At 55.3% G+C, this 19830-nt stretch overlaps 1 protein-coding gene across 1 annotated transcript; it reads left to right on the top strand.

Annotated features, from left to right (window-relative positions):
- Positions 1-130: 130 nt before the first annotated feature.
- Positions 131-17772, top strand: DVL2 (dishevelled segment polarity protein 2). The gene is made up of 15 exons (XM_063136486.1): positions 131-483; positions 2476-2545; positions 2951-3105; positions 3371-3480; positions 3602-3734; positions 6248-6338; positions 6552-6621; positions 7041-7180; positions 7389-7465; positions 7598-7665; positions 8106-8240; positions 9889-10020; positions 11574-11750; positions 13059-13283; positions 13687-17772. The coding sequence occupies exons 1-15, from the start codon at positions 257-259 to the stop codon at positions 14154-14156; spliced, it is 2280 nt and encodes a 759-aa protein (XP_062992556.1). The 5' UTR covers positions 131-256; the 3' UTR covers positions 14157-17772.
- The last annotated feature ends 2058 nt before the right edge of the window (positions 17773-19830 follow it).

The raw sequence follows: 19830 nt of genomic DNA on the forward strand, positions 1-19830 counted from the left end.
TGGCCCACAGCGAAGGCCGGCCAATAGGGAGGCGCGTGCGTGATGACGTAGAGGCGCGCCGGGAAGGCGCTGGGGCCGCCGCTGCGCGAGACGAGGGCTCGCGCCGCACTCCCCGCGCGCCCCGCCCCGCCCCTCTCCCGCGTCGCTTCTTTCCCGTCCGCCTCGCGCCGCGGCGGTTGCTTGGTGGGCGGGGCCCAGGAGGAGGAGGAGGGGGGTTGGCTGCGCGCCCCCACCCGCCCGGCCGCCCGCGGTTGCCATGGCGATGGCGGGGCCCGGGCCTGGCGGCGGGCCGGTCCCTGCTGCTGCTGCTGCTGCGGCGGCGTCTGGGGAGACGAAGGTGATCTACCACCTGGACGAGGAGGAGACGCCTTACCTGGTCAAGATCCCGGTGGCCGCCGAGCGCATCACCCTGGGCCACGTCAAGGCGGCCCTCGCTCGGCCCGGCGCCAAGTACTTCTTCAAGAGCATGGACCAGGACTTCGGGTAGCGAGAGTGGGGGGAGACGCATTGCGGAGAAAGGGACCCAGGCGTCCGGGAGAGGACCCGCCCCGCCCCGCCCCCCGCCCCACGTCTCAGTTTGCACGGAGGGGGACCCAGGTGTCCGAGAGAGAAAGCCCACCCAGAGAGGGAAGGAGACCCCGCCCCCACACGTCTGAGAATATGCTGAGGGGTGAGGGACCCAGGCATCCGGGGGGGTGGGGGGGAAAGTATGTCCACCCACCCCTTGGAGAGAAAGGGACCCAGGCATCCGGGAGGGGAGACCCCCACCATCGCCCCCACACGTCTCACTCTGCCCTGAGGGGGTGACAGAAAGCACACCCAGCCTGCCCACCCACCCACCCACCCATAGAGAGAAAGGGACCCCAATGTCCGGGGAAGGAGACCCCCCTCCCCTCCCCTCCCCGCCACACATCTTAGTATATGCTTTCACTGTCTAGCTCCTTCCCATCTCTCCTCTCTCATCTCACACTATTGCCCCGCTCGTGCTCTTCGCTCCTCTGATGCCATGTTTCTCGCCTGCCCAAGGGTCTCTACTTCCCTTGCTCGGCTTCGCCCATTTTCTTCGGCTGCCCCTTACGCCTGGAACGCTCTTCCAGAACATTTGAGAACTACAAGTTCAATCGCAGCTTTTAAAGCTCAGCTAAAAACTTTTCTTTTTCCTAAAGCTTTTAAAACTTGATTTTGTTCTGACTTTTATACTGCCTGTTTGGTGCATTCTTTTCCCCTCCTTATTATTTTATTACGATTTTATTAGAATGTAAGCCTATGCGGCAGGGTCTTGCTATTTACTGATTTACTCTGTACAGCACTATGTATATTGATGGTGCTGTATAAATAAATAATAATAATAATAATGAGGGGGTGAGGGACCCAGGCATCGGTGGTGGTGGGGGGAGAAAGTGTGTCCACCCACCTCTTGGAGAGAAAGGAATCCAGGAGAAGAGACCCCCACCATCACCCCCCCACACACACACACACGTCTCAGCATGCCCTGAGGGGGCAGTGAACCAGGTGTCGGGGACACCCAGTCCACCCACCCACCCCCCATAGAGAGAAAGGGACCCCAAATTCCGGGGAAGGATACCCCCCCTCCCCGCCACACATTTGAGTATATGCTGAGGGGGTGAGGGACCCAGGCATCTGGGGATGGGGGGAGAAAGTATGTCCACCCACCTCTTGGAGAGGAAGGGACCCAGGCACCCGGGAGGGGAGACCCCCACCATCATCACCACACATCTCAGTGTGCCCTGAGGGGTGGGGGAGAAGAGAACTATACCCGTCACACAGCTCAATAGTGTGCCGAGAGAGCAAGGGACCCAGGCATCTGGGAGAGAAAGTGCACAACCCCACCCGTAGGTGACAGTCAAAGCTGGAAAGGAAAAGGACCCAGGTGTCCAGGACAGGCAGGGACGCACACGCCCTTCCCACCACACGTGCCAGTGAGAGAGGGAGGGACCCAGGCATCCGGGAGAGAAAGTGCGCATGTAATAACAAAAGTCAGAATGAATGTGGGGAGAAGTAACGGGACCCTGGGTCTGGGAGAGGCTACCCCCCCACACACACACTGAGAAGGGAAGGGGCCCAGGTGTCTGGGAATGGACCCCCACCCACCCCTGCACCAAATCTCAGAGAGAAAAGGGTGCACATGTCCTGGGGAGGGTCTGTGCACTCCAGGTTTCCGAAAGGCTCACACTTCCGGGAGAGAAGGAGAGCCTGGTGCCTCCTTCCACCAGTGAGGCACAGGCAGCCACCTGGGGAAAGGAGCCTCTTCCCCCCTCCCCCTAGCTCACTCTCGCACCCCCCTGGGGTCCCAGGCATCCAGAGCACATCTGCCCCGCCTGTTCGCATGCCTAGTATGGCTTCCCTAGCCACTTTGGAAGTGGGATCCTGGGGGCCCCCCACGAGCGGGCAACAACCGCTTGGGTCCTTGGGATGCTGATTCTCTGACGCTGTTTTCTCTCCTCTCCGCCGAAGGGTCGTGAAGGAGGAAATCTCGGACGACAACGCAAAGCTCCCTTGCTTCAACGGCAGAGTCGTCTCCTGGGTATGGAGTTGGCGCATCGTGTGCGGCTTGCAGGAATCCTGGGGCCCCCGTAGCCGACCCCTCATCCCGCAACTGACGCGAAGAGCCGCTGTGTGACAGCAGACGCTGCCTTGGCCTTAAAACATGGGCTCAAGTCCTGCCCTGGCTACCGGCCCGGCAGGAGAGGGCTATCAGCTCCGTATCGTGCTCGTGGGTTTCCCATCGGCATCTGATCGGCCCCTGTGAGATGCAGGGGGGCGGATTCAGCAGGGTCCTTCTAATGTTCTTAAATTTCTAGCAGGCGGCTTTTGGGAGTTTTTTTTTAGTCAGCCAAAAGTGTGGTGTCCTCTTTGATCTTTCCAAGTAAGTGGCCTTGGGGAAGGAAGGGGGGCCAGTGTGTGACGCCGTTCTCTTCCCTCCGCACAGCTTGTGTCTTCAGAGACCCCTCAGCCTGAGCCGCCACCTCCGCCACCCCCTCCCATCGAGGTACGCCCGGAACCTTCGCCCCCGCCGCCCCCGCTCCCTCCGCTGCCCGTGGAACGGACAAGTGGCATTGGGGATTCCCGGCCCCCTTCTTTCCAGTGAGTAAGGGGAGACTGAACGCAGGCTTTGGGCACATGGGGCTTGGAATCGCCTTCCAACCAGAGCCGCGTTTTGTTGTAACCTGGGAGTAAGGAGAGGAAGAAACGTCAGCGCAGGGCTCTGTTCTGTTCAAAGGCTGCATTTGGGGGAGATATCTGAGGGGTTCCTATGACCCCAAGTTGCTCTCAAGGTCTTGAGGTTTCGGGGAGGGGAGGGGTTGCGGTGACAGATTCAGCAGAAGGGGCCTTATTCTTGCCTTTGCAGCCCAAACATCTCTGGCAGCCACGAGAACCTGGACCATGAAACAGAGACGGAGTCTGTGGTGTCGTTGAGGCGGGAGCGTCCACGGCGCAGGGAGAGCCTGGAGCATGGCGGTGAGGGGTCGTCCGGGATCTTGAACCCCTGGGTCCTTTCTCCGGTGGCTGGAGAGGTGGGGGGAATGGAGTGCAGGGGCCGTTTGGGTCTCGGCTCGACGTCCCTCCCCTTCTTCCCCAGGGGGGCACCGGTTAAACGGGCAGACACGGCTGGAGCGGCACCTGGCTGGCTACGAGAGTTCCTCCACCCTGCTCACCAGCGAGTTGGAGACCACCAGCCTTTGTGACTCGGATGACGATGACACCATGAGCAGGTGAGAGCGGCATCTCTCTTGTCTGGGTTTGGGAGTACCGGTCAGCTCCTTTGCCCAGGAATGGCGGCGGCGGCTTCTCCTTCTGCTCCTTCCCCTCCTCCTTCCCCTCCTCCTTCTCCTTCTCCTTCTCCTCCTCCTCCTCCTCCCCTTCCTCTTCCTCCTTCCTCTCCTCCTCCTCCTCCTCTTCCTCTTCCTCCTTCCCCTCCTCCTTCCCCTCCTCCTCCTTCTCCTTCTCCTTCTCCTCCTCCTCCCCTTCCTCTTCCTCCTTCCTCCTCTCCTCCTCCTCTTCCTCTTCCTCCTTCCCCTCCTCCTTCTCCTTCTCCTCCTCCTCCTCCTTGAGATCCTGAAACGCATTGAGGGCAAAGCAGGGCCTCCTCTGAAACAGGTTTGGGCATCGTGTCCGGGATGTGCGTGCGTGGCGGCAGGGGCGGTCTTTGGGGCTCCTCTTGCCCCACAATCTCTCCACAAAGATCGAGATGCCAGGAACGCTGCCCTCTGCCCCGCAGCTCTTGGCTCTACAGAGCTCAGTAGCCTTCCTTGAGATGGGCAAGGGATGTAACCATCCTCTCCCAGCCCAGGGATGAATGCCATAGAGGGATATCAATGACCTCAGGGAAGAAATCCAGTTTAAGAACAACACAGAAGAGGTTGTGGAAACAGGTTTGTGGAGAGTTAGCATTAAACGCTAGAAGGAAGCTTATGTTTTCCCTTTTCAGTGGTGGCCCCCTTATTTGCAGAACTACCTTCATTGTTTGGCTCCCTCCCTGTTTTTGTTTGGGCAGGCCTTAAAGATTTCCTTCCCTTAATCCACCTTTCATCAAGAAAGTTGGCTGGATTTTAAATTCTAAATTGTAGTATTCTTACTTTACATTGTTTTAAAGTTGTCAGGAGGACTGCCTGGTTTGACGTTCCTTTAGTTTAATATTTCAGATATTGAAGTTAATTTGAAATGTTTGTATTCTACACTGTCTTGGCACAACGTCGTTTTGAAAGGCAGCCGAGATGATATAAAATTCTCCCCTCTCCCAAAGCTGAATGTGACCCTGCAAGTAGCGGAAGCCCTCTTCTATTTTTAATTGTTAGATTTTATTTGTGTGTTTAATTTTCTCTTGACCAGGTTGAAAACTCATACGAAAGGCAGGACGTACGCAATTTAATTAAATTAGGGCATGATACTATACTTGTTTAGAGAGAGAAAAAAGTCCTGTAACTCCCAGCATTCCATGCTGGCTGGGAAATGATGGGAGTTGCGTGGCTTTATCTGTCTAAACAAGCATAGGATTGGGCCCTTAAAATGTTCTTTCTGCCCTTGGGTCAGGCTCCTGCATCAGTGACCTAGGGAGGTGGTGGGCTCTCCCACACTCGAGGCCTTCAAGAGGCAGCTGGACAGCCCTCTGTCAGGGATGCTTTAGGGCGGATTCCTGCATTGAGCAGGGGGTTGGACTCGATGGCCTTGTAGGCCCCTTCCAACTCTGCTATTCTGTGATTCTACGATCTCCCCCAGTCGTAGTCTCAAAGAGGAGCGTCACGTGTTCATGGCTCTTTCCTTTCATTGCTTGCTTTTCAATTAATGCTTGGCATTTGCAGTTACTGAATTTGTGGCGTCAAGGGGAGCAGGCCAACCTTGGGGGCGTCCCATACTGGATGGCGGTGCCATTTTTCATTGAGTTCTTCTCGTGAAATGCTCTGGTTTGCGGGGGCGGGGGGGGGCATGTTCCCTGGGAGTAAAAGCGAGGCTGGCGTCTCAGCCTGAGGGGAGCTGCAAGTGGACGTTGGCGAGCAGCAGGGTGACGTGTGCCAGAGGGTTGTGTGATGGAGGAAACAGCAGGCCCACGCCTGCTCCGCCAGGAGAGCAGCCCACCTTGTTTCTGGCACCTGTCAAAGTGCCCCAGAATGACTTTGTCCCTCGTCTGTCCCTCGTCTCCCCATCCAAGCTGCTGGACCACTGGCGAGAGCTCTGGGAAACTCAGACGCGTCTCTTGAGAACCAACAGAAGGAAGCTGTCCTGGCTGCCTTAGGGGGTGTAGATGGAGTCTCTGCCCGTCAGTATCTATGGAGGGCCCCCCCTCCCTCCCTCCCTCCCATGGGCTCGCCTTGTTAAGTTCCCCTCACCGTTCAGCATGCGTCTTGCCGGAGTGTTTCCCAGTGTGTGGCCGGCCTGTCTGCCTTGTCCCTTGCTTTGCATAGAGTTCGGCGTGGTGGTCCTGGGGACATTCCTGAGTGTTTGGGGCTGGCCGTCCTCCTTTCGTTTGCAACATTGGGAATGAATTGCTGCCAAAAGAGTTCTCCACGCAAGCCAAGAAGCTGGGCCCTGAGTTTCAACCGGCTGGCCGGCCCACGTCTGTTCCTTGCTCACCTTCCAAGGAGCGTCAGCTGGCTGTGCCGGCCCGGCAGTGCACAGTGTGTGTGTCTAAGCGAACGAGAGCCGCATCCCAGCCTCAAGATGTACCGGCCTTGTGCCCCTTGGGTTGCAGCTGGGCTTCAGCTTCTGCCCGTCTCTCTTCCCTCGGCAGGTTCAGTAGCTCCACGGAGCAGAGCAGCGCCTCCCGCCTTCTCAAGCGCCACCGGAGGCGGCGGAAGCAGCGCCCTCCGCGGCTCGAGCGGGTCGGTATGGGGGCGGCCGAGGGTGCTGGGCGGCAGGCCGAGGGGGGGCGATGTCTTGGGGCAGAGAGGCTGCTGCGGCCGAGCGGGGGGCTGCCCTGCGCAGGGGGCGGGGTCTCTTGCCCCGCTCGCTCCACGGGCAGTGAGGGCGGAGGAATAAATGTCTAGGGCCCCCCCTGTCGCCCGCACCCCCGTCTCTACTCGCTTTTGTTTCAGACTTCGTCCTTCAGCAGCGTCACAGATTCCACCATGTCGCTCAACATCATCACGGTCACCTTGAACATGGGTAAGAGGGGGGATCCCGTTTGGGGAGTGGGGTGAGAGACCGAGAGACTTGAAATGGTGGGGAAGCAGAAACAGGTGATTCCAAATGCAAAGGAGGAGCGGCATGGGCATGGGAGGGGTGTGTGTGTGTGAAGGAGTCCAAGCAGAGCAGCGGTCTGCTGACTGGCTGACAACAGGGCAAGGAGACACGTTGTAGGTCACAGCAACCGGGCTGCCTCGGCAAGACGGGGAATCTCCCCTCTGGGGAGTCTTCACGGAAAGCTAAGGCGGGCTTCGGTCGTGGACGGCTGAAGGCGCCTGGGACCCTGCCTTGGGGGCAGGCGGCTGGCTGTGGGGGCGGCCCCTGGAAATCTTCCCCCGGCAGCGAGAAACCCTGGCCTGAGCGCCCCCCTCCCCTCCCCTTTTTTTTTGCCTGGATAGAAAAGTACAATTTCCTGGGCATCTCCATTGTGGGGCAGAGCAACGAGCGGGGCGATGGCGGCATCTACATTGGCTCCATCATGAAAGGCGGAGCGGTTGCGGCGGACGGCAGGATCGAGCCTGGGGACATGCTGCTTCAGGTGAGCCCCCCCCGACCCCCTGGCAACTCAGGAGCTGAAAGATCTGCCCCGCCTTGTTGGCCTGTCTGCTCTGAGAGGGTGTGGGAGGGGTTCCCCCTCAGAGCCCCCAACCCCCCATTCTCTGGATGGGGGGGCTGCAGGGTTGGGCTGGGCCAGGCCTCTGGGCCAGGCCTCTGAGCTTTAAGCACCCGCTCCACTTTCCCCCCAGGTCAACGACATCAACTTTGAGAACATGAGCAACGATGACGCGGTGCGAGTCCTGAGGGAGATTGTCCACAAGCCAGGGTGGGTCTGCCCCCCACCCTCTGCCGGCCTTCCGGAAGCCCCTTTGCGCATGGGGCTGGGCGGGGGAGCCTTGCCTTGCCTTGCCTTGCTGGCAGCTCCCGCCGTGAGCTCATCCCCTCCTTTCCTTTGCAGTCCGATCGTGCTGACGGTGGCCAAGTGCTGGGACCCTTCCCCGCAAGGGTACTTCACCCTGCCTCGAAGTAAGTGGCTGGCTCCTGTCCCGGGCGCGCGCAAGGCCTAAGCAGTGGCAGCCCTCTTTCTTGCCTGTTCAGCCAGGCTGTGCGGCGTCCTGGCTGGGATCGCCCCCCAGGGCTTTGGTTCCGCCCCCCAGGGCTTTGGTTCCGCCCCCCAGGGCTTTGGTTCCGCCCCGCAGAGCTTTGGTTCCGCCCCCCAGAGCTTTGGTTCCGTCCCCCAGGGCTTTGGTTCCGCCCTGGCCCAGAAGGAGCTCCCTGTCAACCCTGGCCAACCCTTCAAGGCCAGAGATGTTTGGCCAACGGCAAGGCCCAGGCTGGCTCCCTGGAGCTGGTCCTTGTCCAGTGGGTGTTGGATTTGAGCTGGGTAGGTGGGTGGGTGGGGAACCAGGCTTTGGGGTTCCTCATGGCGCTTCCTGAGGCTTTTGATCTGTCTGCCTCCTGTCCAGATGAGCCGATCCAGCCCATTGACCCAGCGGCTTGGGTGTCCCACTCGGCTGCCTTGACAGGGGCCTTCGCCGCCTACCCTGGCAGCAGCTCCATGAGCACCATCACCTCGGGGACCTCCGTCACAGAGACAGAACGTGAGTGACCCTCTTCGACAACTGTGATGACCCGGGGGAGGGGGGGGGCGGGCGGGCAGAGAGGAAGGGGGGGGCTGTCCCTAAAACCTCCTGCCTCTTGGAGCTGCTGCTGCTGGATTCTAAGGCTTGGGGAAACCGCCACCAGGGTCCATGCAGTCCTGCACCTGAGCAGGATAGGACCCCTCTGGAAAATGATGCATGACAGCCAGCGTTCAAGGCTACTTCGGTGACAAAGGACGTGCTCGTGGACCCGTCCCATCTTGTACTTCACAGCAGGGAACAGGCAGCTCGAACCGACGTGGGCGCTGGCTGCATTTTCACACTTCTCAAACGGGGACCTTTTCAATTGGCTCTTCCTATAGACCAGTTTTCCCCAGCCTGGCAACTCGTCCGTTGGCCTTGCTGGCTGGGGATTGCAGTCCAGCACACCTGGGGGGCAGCAGGTTGAGAAAGGCTGTTCTATAACATTCATGCATCAGGATTTGCTTTTTCTCAGTGTCTCCCATCTTCTCTGGATTGCTCGCACCAACCGTCTTAATTTTTCCTGCACATCCCTATCAATCAATCAATCACTTTATCACGGTCCGAGACCAGCACAATATTAATCCGACAACAGCAACCATACAAAGTAGTACAGATCCTTAGTTCTCATCTCCCAGAGATTTAACAGTCCTCCGAGGTTTATAGGTTATGACGTGTCCTCATAGCCAAGTGGCAGAATTTAGCAACCTTATAAGTAACTGAGGAGTTTCTATTGGCAAGGAGAATCTTGGTATAAAATTCTTCAGTGTTACCTGGAAAGTCCTGTAGTAGAGGATGGATTAAACTGACCGGGCCTCTGAGTAGAACGAGCAGTGTAAAAGCACGTGAGAGGATGTCTCCGTCTCACCTGAATCACATGGGCATAACCTTTGGGGGACTGGAATTCCTTGATACCTGCCTTCTGTGAACTTGGAAGGGAGAGCATTCTAGCGAGCCCTAGTGAACGCCCACCTGTATTTATAATATGTAAGGGAGCTCAGATAGGCCGCGGGGCCCCCGCCATGTATATCTTTGGGAGAGCGGTAAATATATAAGATTTGACTTAGATCATTCTGCAGTTCAATATCCCATATACGCTGCTTAACAAGGTCTTTGGCTTTTTCTAAACCTACGGCTAGTAGATGTTCTGTAGCAAGCCCATATGTGCGTAGTTCCTCTTTGATAACGTTCCACCATTTCGTCTGGTAATTGTCTTGTAAAATTAGGGGAAGCAGCCCCGCTGGGGTCAGCTTAAGTCTAAGCCAGGTAAATATAGTCATTTGCCACACATTAGCTTCAATTCTAATTAATCCATTCTCCGTTCGTAAAGTCACATTGGAGACACTTCTTGGTGTCAAAAATAATGACCTAAAGAAGCCCGATTGCATTTTCTCATATATGGCTAAGCTGCACATCCATAAAAAAAAAAAACCCGTCCCAAGCTTTCATCTCGTTCCATACCTTTCCCTCTCGATGCTCGTACCTGTTTCTTTATTTCCGAGCTGCAGACACCCTCAGCCGCACCCAAATGGTGGCCCAGTTCCCATGACAGTGTCTTAGCCTGTCCTGTAGGACTGGCGGCCGGGCCTTCATCGCACTTTTTCCTGTCTCCGTTGTCTTCCTTCAGGCTTCGATGACTTCAACCTGTCCATCCACACGGACATGGCTTCCGTCACCAAGGCGATGGCCTCTCCTGAGTCTGGCCTGGAGGTCCGAGACCGCATGTGGTTGAAGATCACCATTCCCAATGCTTTCCTAGGTACGATGCCGTGGAAGCCCGGTGCGATTGCGAGGGGGGGGGGGCGTCTACTGCCAAAACCAGGTGGCCAGCAGCACGGGCTGGCATTCCCTTTGGGCAGGGCTGCAGAAGCTCAGGCCCCCCCACAAGGGGGGAGGGGAATCCAGCCATTCCTCTGCCCCCCCCTCGTTCCCTTACACTCCTCTCCCCCCAACGGTTGGGCGATTTTCCGGCTTTTGTGGGGTTTCTTCTCCATTGTAGTGAAGGGTTGAAATGCTTCTTTTTAGCCTTAGTTACTGGCAATAATAATAATAATAATAATAATAATAATAATAATAATAATAATAATAATTTATTTCTTACCCACCTCTCCCTTTGGATTGAAGGCAAGAAGGGCTTTAAGATAAAGTAGGCTGGAATATTTTTAGTCCGGCCCAGCTTGCCTTTGGCCGTGTCCACCGCTGGAGCGCGCCCCACCAGAACCTCTCCGAAATGGAAGTATTATTATTATTTTATTTTATTAATTTTATTTATTTATTTATTACATTTTTATACCGCCCATTGGCCGAAGCTCTCTGGGCGGTTCACAAAAATTAAAACCATAATAAAACAACCAACAGTTTAAAAACACAAATAAAAAATACAGTATAAAAAGCACAACCAGGATAAAACCACACAGCAAAAAATGGTATAAGATTAAAATACAAAGTTAGAACAGTAAAATTTAAATTTAAGTTAAAATTAAGTGTTAAAATACTGAGAGAATAAAAAGGTCTTCAGCTGGCGACGAAAGGGGTACACTGTAGGCGCCAGGCGGACCTCTCTGGGGAGCTCATTCCACAGCTGGGGTGCCACAGCAGAGAAAGCCCTCCTCCTAGCAGACACCTGCCTCACTTCCTTTGGCAGGGGCTCATGGAGAAGGGCCCCTGTAGATGATCTTAAGGTCCAGGCGGGTACATATGGGAGGAGGCGTTCCTTCAGATAACCTGGCCCCAAACCATTTAGGGCTTTAAATGTCAATACCAGCACTTTGAATTGGGCCCGGACCTGGACTGGCAGCCAATGAAGTTGTAAAAGGACTGGCGTGATGTGATCTTGCCGGCCAGTCCCTGTTAGTAAACGGGCTGCCCTGTTTTGTACCAGCTGAAGCTTCCGGACCATTTTCAAAGCCCCAAGTATAACGCATTGCAGTAATCCAAACAAGAGGTTATCAGAGCATGGATCACTGTAGCTAGGCTATCTCTGTCCAGATAAGGGCGCAGTTGGTATATCAACCTAAGCTGATAAAAGGTTTATTTATTTATTGCATTTGTATACCGCCCCATAGCCGAAGCTCTGTGGGCAGTTTGCATAAGATGAAGTCGCTTAAAAACAATACACAAAAATTTAAAACCACAAAAACATACAGTATACACAGACATTTAAAACCGGTATAACAACTTTTAAAAATGATGAGCCTAAAAAAAAACAGGCCCAGGCAGCTCCAACTCTGAAATAGGTCCTGCCCTCCGGCCGGCCCCTCCCTCCCTCGCAGCCTAACCCGTGGCCTCCCTTTCTCGCTCCCCCCTCCCCAGGCTCGGACGTGGTGGATTGGCTCTACCACCACGTGGAGGGCTTCCAGGACCGCCGGGAGGCCCGCAAGTATGCCAGCAACCTCCTGAAGGCCGGCTTCATCCGCCACACCGTCAACAAGATCACCTTCTCGGAGCAGTGCTACTACATCTTTGGCGACTTCAGCGGCTGCGAGAACTGTAAGAGGGGCGGCGGCCGTGACCCTGCATCGTTTCCCCCCCCCTCGCGGGCCAGTGGGAGGGGGCGGCTCTGTGCGGAGCTGTAGATCTCTGCCGTAGAGTTGTGGCCCCACATACCAGAGGCTGCCTCTGCCTGTTGGATTGGCTGTCTCGTTTCAAATTGGTGCCTGCCTCGTGCCCCACCAGGTTTTATTTGGTCAAACGCTCAGCCTGCTCTATCCCAAGGTCTCCGGACTAAAATACAAGAAGCCAAAGAACCTGACGAGACAGCGTTCCCCCAACCGGGAGCCCTCAAGATGCCCCAGCCAGCTGTGGGGCTATCAGAGTTCTAGTTGAAACATATCTCGAGGGCTCCCGAGTGGGGAAACGCTGTGACCAAACATCACCCTGAATTAAAACTTCCCTGTTTGTCTAACGCAGTGGTTCCCAAACTTTTTTAGGTATCCACCTTCTTGGTTCCACAAACTCATGCTGAGTGCCCCTTGCGCACTGCCCCTTTAAAAGGGAAGCACCCGCCGCAGGCTTGCCGAGGGAGGAAGGGAAGGAAAAGAGAGAGAGCGCCTCTGTTTTGTACCCGGCGTGGCGGGGCACACCAAGCAGAGTATGTCTCTTCATTCACGTTTTGGTACTTCTGAGACATTTCAATTCACCGTTAAAAGGACTCTTCTTAAACGGTATTAATACATGTGTGTGGATTCTTCCCCTATATGGCTTGGGACCAAACTACCTTCTCCCATAAAAATGTCCCTGGGTTTTAAGACCTTCTGGAGAGGCGCTTCTCGGAAAAGACCACCTCGAGCGCCCCCCTGCTGCCCCTTTGCCTCTTAACGCCCCCCTATGCAATCCCACCGCCCCCAAGGGGGTGGTACCGCCCACTTTGGGAACCACTGGTCTAACGCTTCATCAATGAGGCTGGTCTTGGGTTCCTTCGAAGTCTACGTGAGCGCCAACGCAGGCATGTTTCCCAAGGATGGGAGTTCCACAGATCATTTTAAGCGATGTCTCTCTCTCTCTTCTCCCTCCGTGACCCCGCTTTTAATTGTGCCTCCTGTCCTTCCCGTCCCGTCCCGTCCCATCTTTTTTTGCCCTTCTCCTGCGCTGCCTCCACGGATGCCTGAAATGTGTGGTCACCTGGCTCCTGGAAGCGGGATTGGCTCCCCTTGACGCGGAACCCCCGCGGCGCTGGCTTAAAAGGCCCGAATCCTGCCCGGCCTCTCCTCTGGCGGCGCGTCTTCCCTGGTTCCTCTTGGCATCTCTTAACGGAGGCCGCGCCTTCATTCCCGGCTCCTTCCTTTCTTCCTTCCCCAGATATGGCCAACCTGTCCCTCAACGACAACGACGGCTCCAGCGGGGCCTCGGACCAGGACACGCTGGCGCCTCTGCCGCTCCCGGGCGCCACCCCGTGGCCTCTGATGCCGACGTTCTCCTACCAGTATCCAGCGCCCCACCCCTACAGCACCCAGCCCCCGCCTTACCACGAGCTGTCTTCCTACAGTTACGGCATGGGGAGCGCCGGCAGCCAGCATAGCGAAGGTAGGGCGTCCTGGGGTGGGGTGGGGGTTTCGGTTCCCGAGTTCTCTGGCCCCAATGTTGTTTGGGAAGCGTCCCTTTGGGGGCATCCAGGGTCCAGGCTGTTCTGAGGGGGCACGGATTGCCGGGGGCTGCTGTGCTCTCTCTGTCCCGTGCAGAGACTGGTCTGAGCAGTCTCCCTCCTGGGTTCTCTGGGTGGGGGCAGCCTAGAGAATAGGACTCCTCCTGGGTTGCAGGAGGGAGGGAGGGGGGGGGTCCCTGGACTTTCGGGAGCAGGGTGACAGTCAGGCACCGGCGTTGTGTCTCCTCTGCCCCCCCCCTTTTGGCCATCCTCCTCCTGCTTGTTGTGGGGCCGGGGTAGGCCTTGCTGGCTGTGACGTGTCCCCGTCGCTCTTGTGTTTTGCAGGCAGCCGGAGCAGCGGGTCGAACCGCAGCGACGGTGGGGGTGGCGGCCGCGGCGCCAGCAAGCACAAGGAGGAGAAAGCGGGGGCCGAGTCTAAGTCTGGCAGCGGCAGCGAGTCGGAGTACTCGGCCCGCACCGGCAGCCAGCGCGGCGGGGGCGCGGCCGGGCCGGGCGGGGAGGGGGCCTTGCAGCGCGGCCCGCACAGCCTGGGGGGCGGCAGCGTGCGCTCCCACCACTCCCTGCACGCGGCCTACGCTGCCCCCGGGGGCATGCCCTTGGCCTACAACCCCATGGTGGTCATGATGGTGCCGCCCCCGGCCCCGCCTTCTGCCGCCGCCGCCGCCACAGTGCAGCCCCCCGGCGCCCCTCCGGTGCGTGACTTGGGCTCCGTGCCCCCCGAGCTCACGGCCAGCCGCCAGTCATTCCACATGGCCATGGGCAACCCCAGCGAGTTCTTTGTCGATGTGATGTGACCGAGGCCGCTGGCTGGAATCCGCCGCTCGCCACAGTGACCTCCTTCCACGAAGCCTTCCAGAAAGTGACCTCCTTCCACGAAGCCTTCCTGACCTCGCCTGTGTTTTGTAACCTCCTCCGGCCAGAGAAGAGCCTCCCGCGGATCCGACGGACCAACCCCCCTCGCTCCTCGTTGCGGCGCGATGCAGCCACGGTCCTGCTTGACCCTCCCGGTCGCCCGGGAGCCCCCGGCTGCTGAGGCTCTGCTGGTCCTGTGACACGGCCAGGAGCAATATGGCCGCCATCCGCGGTGAATGTGCTCTGATCTTGTCACACGGCTTGCCTTCGGGCCCACGTGATTCCCCCATAGCCGCGCCGCCAACGCCATCTTCTTCACCAGCAGAGGCGTTTGCCTTCACGCAACCGCTCTTCACGTGGCACCGTTTCCCCGTCACATGGTCTTCCAGAATCACTCAACCGATTCTCCACCCGTGGTCACATTGGGCCGGCTCAGCCAGCCGCCATGCGATTTCCATACCTTCAGCCTTGGCCGCTTTTTAAGCACGTGACTCAGGTTCCTACGTCCGTGTGGCCTCCGCCTTCGTGTTTTACATATCTGCTTCGACATTGTACGACGGGCAGGTGTGGTCTTCCCTGAATTTCGGCCCCTCTTGGGCGCGGTGGTCACGTGGCCGCCTTCGGAATGTGACCTGGTCTTCCCAGCGGTTTCATGCAGGCGGCCGGCGACGTGCCGTGGGGGGGCGTCATCGTCGTTCGCATTCTCCAGTCACGTGGGCCAGATCTTTTTTGAAGTTTTGTGATCAGGTGCATCTCGCCGCCTTCTCATCCCCGGGCTTCTCTTTCACGTGACTCCTGTCTCAGCGGAATGGGCCTTTTGACGGTACTTTTGAACTCCGCCAAATCCCTTCGCCCCCCCCCCCCCCCGGGTGATCACAAAACCGGTGTCAATGAAGTGATAAGTTTGTTTTGCTTTTCTCTCTCTCTCTCTCTCTCTTTTTTCTTTAAAAAAGAATACTTAAAAAGATTTTTTTTAATTCATGTTTTTTGGAGTTAAGTCAGTCCATACTTCTTTTTATAAACTCCCTTTTGTATAAAAGCCTCCCCTCCCCCACCCCACCCCACCTCGAATCTCATTTTAACACGACCATCCCCCCCACCCCCCCCACCCCCCCGTGTGAGGTTGTGCTTTTGGGGTGGGTTGTTTTCGTATCTTCGTTTCTACCAGCAGTTCAACTCTTTGCGTTTTGAAGGGTTTTTTGCAACCAAAGCGCGACTTGCAGTGTCTGGTTTCAGGGTCGCTGTCACGATGGCGCACCGTTCCGCTCCCCCCTCCCCCCCTCCCTGTTTTGCCACATCCCCATAACAGAAGGTCCTTTGTTTCCTTGGCATCCTCTTGCTGCTTCAGTTTCATTGGTGGAGAGGTTTTGTCTGGGGGGGGCAAAGGTCACATGAGGCAAAGTTCCAACATCACTATTAGGTGAGACTAGGCTGGGGTAGGCAACCCAGAGCCCCTGGGCACCAACGCACCCCCCAGACACTGTTCCTGGCACCAGCCAAGGTGCTGCTGCCTCTGCCATTTTGAAAGAAATTTACACATTTTCTTGCCAGCAGCTGGGATTGCTGGGAAACAGGGTTCTCTTGGGGCGGAGAACTGTGAGTTGTTGGTGTGTTGGGGTTCACCTCCCCTCTCTTGCCTTTGGGTAAGTTGCTTGGCCTTTGCCACGCCCTCCTGGGTAGCCATTTTGTGGTGGTGTCCAGGACAGTTTTTCAAATTGCCAAATTTGTCCGTGGGCTCAAGGAGATTGCTTTCCCCAACCCACTGGATTAGGCCATTGGTGTGGGTGTAGGAATCAGCGTGATACTCTAGAGCAGCAGGCTGGCTGTGGATGATGGAAGTGGTAGTCCAGCACACCTGGAGGGTACCAGGTAAAGGAAGGCTGCTGAGGAGGACGCTTTGCTCACAAGCTGTCCCAAAGTTCAGTCCTCCACTTCTCCCAGTTAAGAAGTCACCTTCCCCCTCAAAAGCTTAGAGAGCTGTTATGAGTGTGGTCAGCATATCCCAGTTTGGATCTCTCAATATGGCAAACGCCACTCAGCTTAAGCAAGGGTAACGCGACACGTGTTGGGGCAAAAGATCCTGGCTCCACACATGCTGATACGATCTAAGCTGGTGGCGACTGACCAGGAAGAGAAATCTTGGGCTCGATGAAAATGCCCGGCCCTGTGTCAGCCCACTGCTGCGAAAAAGGCAAATTCCATGCTGGGCATTATTAGGGACTAGAACTGCCGGTATCATACTGCTTTTGTACAACTCTGTGGTGCAATCACAATTAGAATACTTTGCACAGCTCTGGAGATTCAGGACAAATAAAAAGGAAGTCCTTCTTCACACATCACAAGAGTTGAGCTATGGAATTTGCTACCACAAGGTGTAGCGATGGCCACCTATTTGGAGGGCTTTAAAAGAAGGGGATTAGTCAAACGCCTGGAAAATAAGGCAATCAATGGCTGCTAGTCCTGATGGCTCTATATTGCTTCCGGTATTGGCAGCTGTGTGCCCTCTGCCCACCAACTCTGTGAACAGAACGCTGCATGAGATGGACCCTTGGTCTGATCCGGCATCAGGGCTTTCTCACGGCATCACTGGGTGTCCTCCTCAGCTACTTTTGAAAGAGCTTTCGAGCGCTTTTGTTTTCAATTTGATGCCCTCTGCCTGAAGACTCCAAGGTATTGACCCTTCTTTGCCCAATTTCCTTTACCCAAAGTGGAGAGAGCGGGCAGAGAGCGGTTACGCCTTGTGATGTGAGCGGACAGGAACGAGAATCCAGAAGCCACACTGAGGATGAATCGGGGTGGAATATTTTGGGAGCGTGCAAAAAAAACCCTGTGGCTTAGTTCTAACTTTGGCAGACAGGATACAACTCGAGAGGGCTGAGGGGTGGTGTGTTTTTAGCCCTTTCTCCTCCCAGTTCCAGAAGGCTGCCGGGCTTCTCTGGTGGAACAAGATTTTCTCCACACCTTGACGGGAGGGTGACGACCGCCTGCCATCGCTTCCACTTCCCACACCAAGCGCCTAATCCTTTTCGGACCGCGTGGATGTTGGCATTCCTCTGTTGCCTCTCGAGCGCTGCCAGGAAACGTTTCGGTCCCTCTTCCTGCTTTGTCCTCCTTCACTTTAAACTCTGGTGTTTCTGCCGTCTTTCAGAGCTGCCTCAGTTCTCCTCCCAAATCCTACAGAATCTCGCCTGGGATGAGGCAAAGTCAGAGGGAGGGCCGGGCCGGGCCGGACGCTGCGTCGTCCCACCTTGCCGCCTTATCCCCTCTTCCCTTTCCCCAAATAGGGTACGAATCTTTCTCTCTCTCTCTCTCTTCTCTCCAGTGGTGCTACATTGTCCCAGCCGGCACGATCCCACGAGCAGGTCTCCAGGTACAGCAGGAGACGTCCCCCAGGGATCAGGGCCCGAGTATTTAGCCCTCCCCTGTCTCTAGGGGCCTCGAGCACGTGTGTGCATGATAAGTAGCAGATAACTATTTTGTAATAACATATTTATTTTTTAGCTCTTTTGTGTACAAAAAGCATTCAGTAAAAAAAAATATTAAAAAAAATAAAACCAATGTGTGTAGGTCGCATGTTTTGTGAATACTTGGGAGGCCGGTTGGGGAGTTTTGGAAGAGGAGAAGTAGTTGTCCGTTCTTGGTATCCAGAATTTGAGCGGCAAGGGGAGCAGGGAAGCAGCTCTGGTCCTGAGTGATTGCTAGTCCACCAGAAGAGTGCTAAATGGTTGCAACCTTCAAAGGCCGAAACGTCTTGGGACCAGGTTACCTGAAAGACCACCTGCTCCCAAATGTGTTTAAATGAATCTTAAGACACTTTTCAGAGGCCCTGAGTGCCCCTTGCCAAGTGAAGTGAGGTGGGTGGCCGCTAGCGACGGGGCCTTTTTGGTTGTGGCACCCAGTTATTGAACAGCCTTCTCAGACAGGTTCAGCTGATGTGACCTTCGTAGTCCTTTCAGTGCTAGGATTCCCCTTTCAAGTAATCCATGGTGTATGTTCTGGCCCTCTTGTTTTAATTTATATTTTAATTCTGGTGTGTGTTTTTAAATCCGTTTTTAATAACAGATAATGCATTTTAATTGCATTTGCTTTGTCAGCCATCCTGAGCAACCTGTGTTATGGGGCGGCTGGACAAATTTAGTATAGTAAATGGGGAAAGCACCATTCCGAGTGGTGCTGTTGGACGTTTCGTTATCTTCTAGCCAACAAAAGAAAGCAAACGTAGGCACTTTTCCCATTAGCAAAGAATGGAAAGCTTTGGATTTATGTTTTTTTTTTTTGTCTTTGTGAATGGGGCCACGCGCACACAGTCTCCCATTTTGGCAAGGAGTTAAGCAGATTTTTACCAAAGGTTTGCAAATGCATTAATTAATGAATTTTAGTCGGGTGCGGGGAAGGCTTTCTGAAAGTATTGTGCAAGGTAAACGACAAAATAACTGCAGATGTACCACGAGAGGTTTTTATTGGTAAAAGAACCACATTCTTTGGGGATGGCCCAAATTGGAATTGGGGGGGGGGGGGGAGGGATTTGTCCCATTTTTTGGCCTCCTCTGTTTTTCCTGCTCTCTCCATGGCCTTGCTAGGAAAAGTTCCACAAGATAACTTGCCTCACAATAAAAGGCTTGTCTGATGATAACAGTCACCCAAACCATTGATACTTGTGTCTTTACAAAATTACTAATTATTATTATTATTATTTACATTTACATTTATAGACCGCCCCATAGCCCAAGCTCTCTGGGCTGTTTACAAAGATTAAAACACTGAACATTTAAGAAAACAGATATACAAAATTTTAAACCCGTAAAAACATAAAACATAATATACAAAGACCTTTGTTTAAACAGATATTGATCTAGAAAGCTCAACTTGCGTCCTTCAATGCCCAGGAGAAGAGAAAAGTCTTGACCTGGCGCCGGAAAGAAAAGAATGTGGGTGCCAGATGAAGACTTTTGTATCTGCAGTTTTCAACATAAAAATATCAACCACTGCAATTGATTGATAATCCAATGCATAAAATGCATAGAACGTGGGACTTTATTGATCTACAAGTACTTCGCAGCGGCAGGCCCCCCACCTTCCAGTACGACCGGTAGTGGGGTGTCAGGGCACTCTGCACGTGGTCAGTGTCCTCTTGGATAGAACACTTCCTGCAAACGGTATATATGGAATGTGTCCTGGGCCCCAACAGTTGTCAAAACCGTTATAAACGGGTATAAAGCAGTAGTGTAGATCCTGCCTGAGTCTGGCCAGAATACCGTTGTAAGGGGGTGGGGGCTTCAAGTGAAGGGGTGAGGCCACCCCCCATCAAAACCCTGCCCTACTTTCTTGGGGTCTGGTCCTCGTTTCCTTTGGCCTGGATGCACTTTGGGTGGGGTCTGAGTGGGAGGTTCAGAAGACAGCCTGGCAGCAGACGCCCCTCTGCACATGGGTAGATGCCCCCTTTGCTAGGTCTTCCAAGGAGCCCGAGGAAATGAACGGAGGAGAGAAGAGGGCGCCACTCTGCACATGCTCGGAGCTGCGCCACTTCTCAAATCCGAGCTCTGCCAAAGGAAAGAGACTTCAATTCTTGGCCCTCCCTCCTAATTGGCCCTCTCCCAGCCTCCGAAGGCCTGCCTG

This window comes from Elgaria multicarinata, chromosome 11 (genome assembly GCF_023053635.1).
Source record: "Elgaria multicarinata webbii isolate HBS135686 ecotype San Diego chromosome 11, rElgMul1.1.pri, whole genome shotgun sequence".
NCBI lineage: Eukaryota > Metazoa > Chordata > Lepidosauria > Squamata > Anguidae > Elgaria > Elgaria multicarinata.

What these genes read in the sequence shown, in the direction of transcription:
- DVL2 (XM_063136486.1), top strand. Translation starts at nt 257, where the DNA reads ATGGCGATGGCGGGGCCCGGGCCTGGCGGCGGGCCGGTCCCTGCTGCT. An exon ending in GTACTTCACCCTGCCTCGAA is followed by an intron (nt 7,666 to 8,105) that starts GTAAGTGGCTGG and finishes CCTCCTGTCCAG; the next exon opens with ATGAGCCGATCCAGCCCATT. An exon ending in CATTCCCAATGCTTTCCTAG is followed by an intron (nt 10,021 to 11,573) that starts GTACGATGCCGT and finishes CCCCCTCCCCAG; the next exon opens with GCTCGGACGTGGTGGATTGG.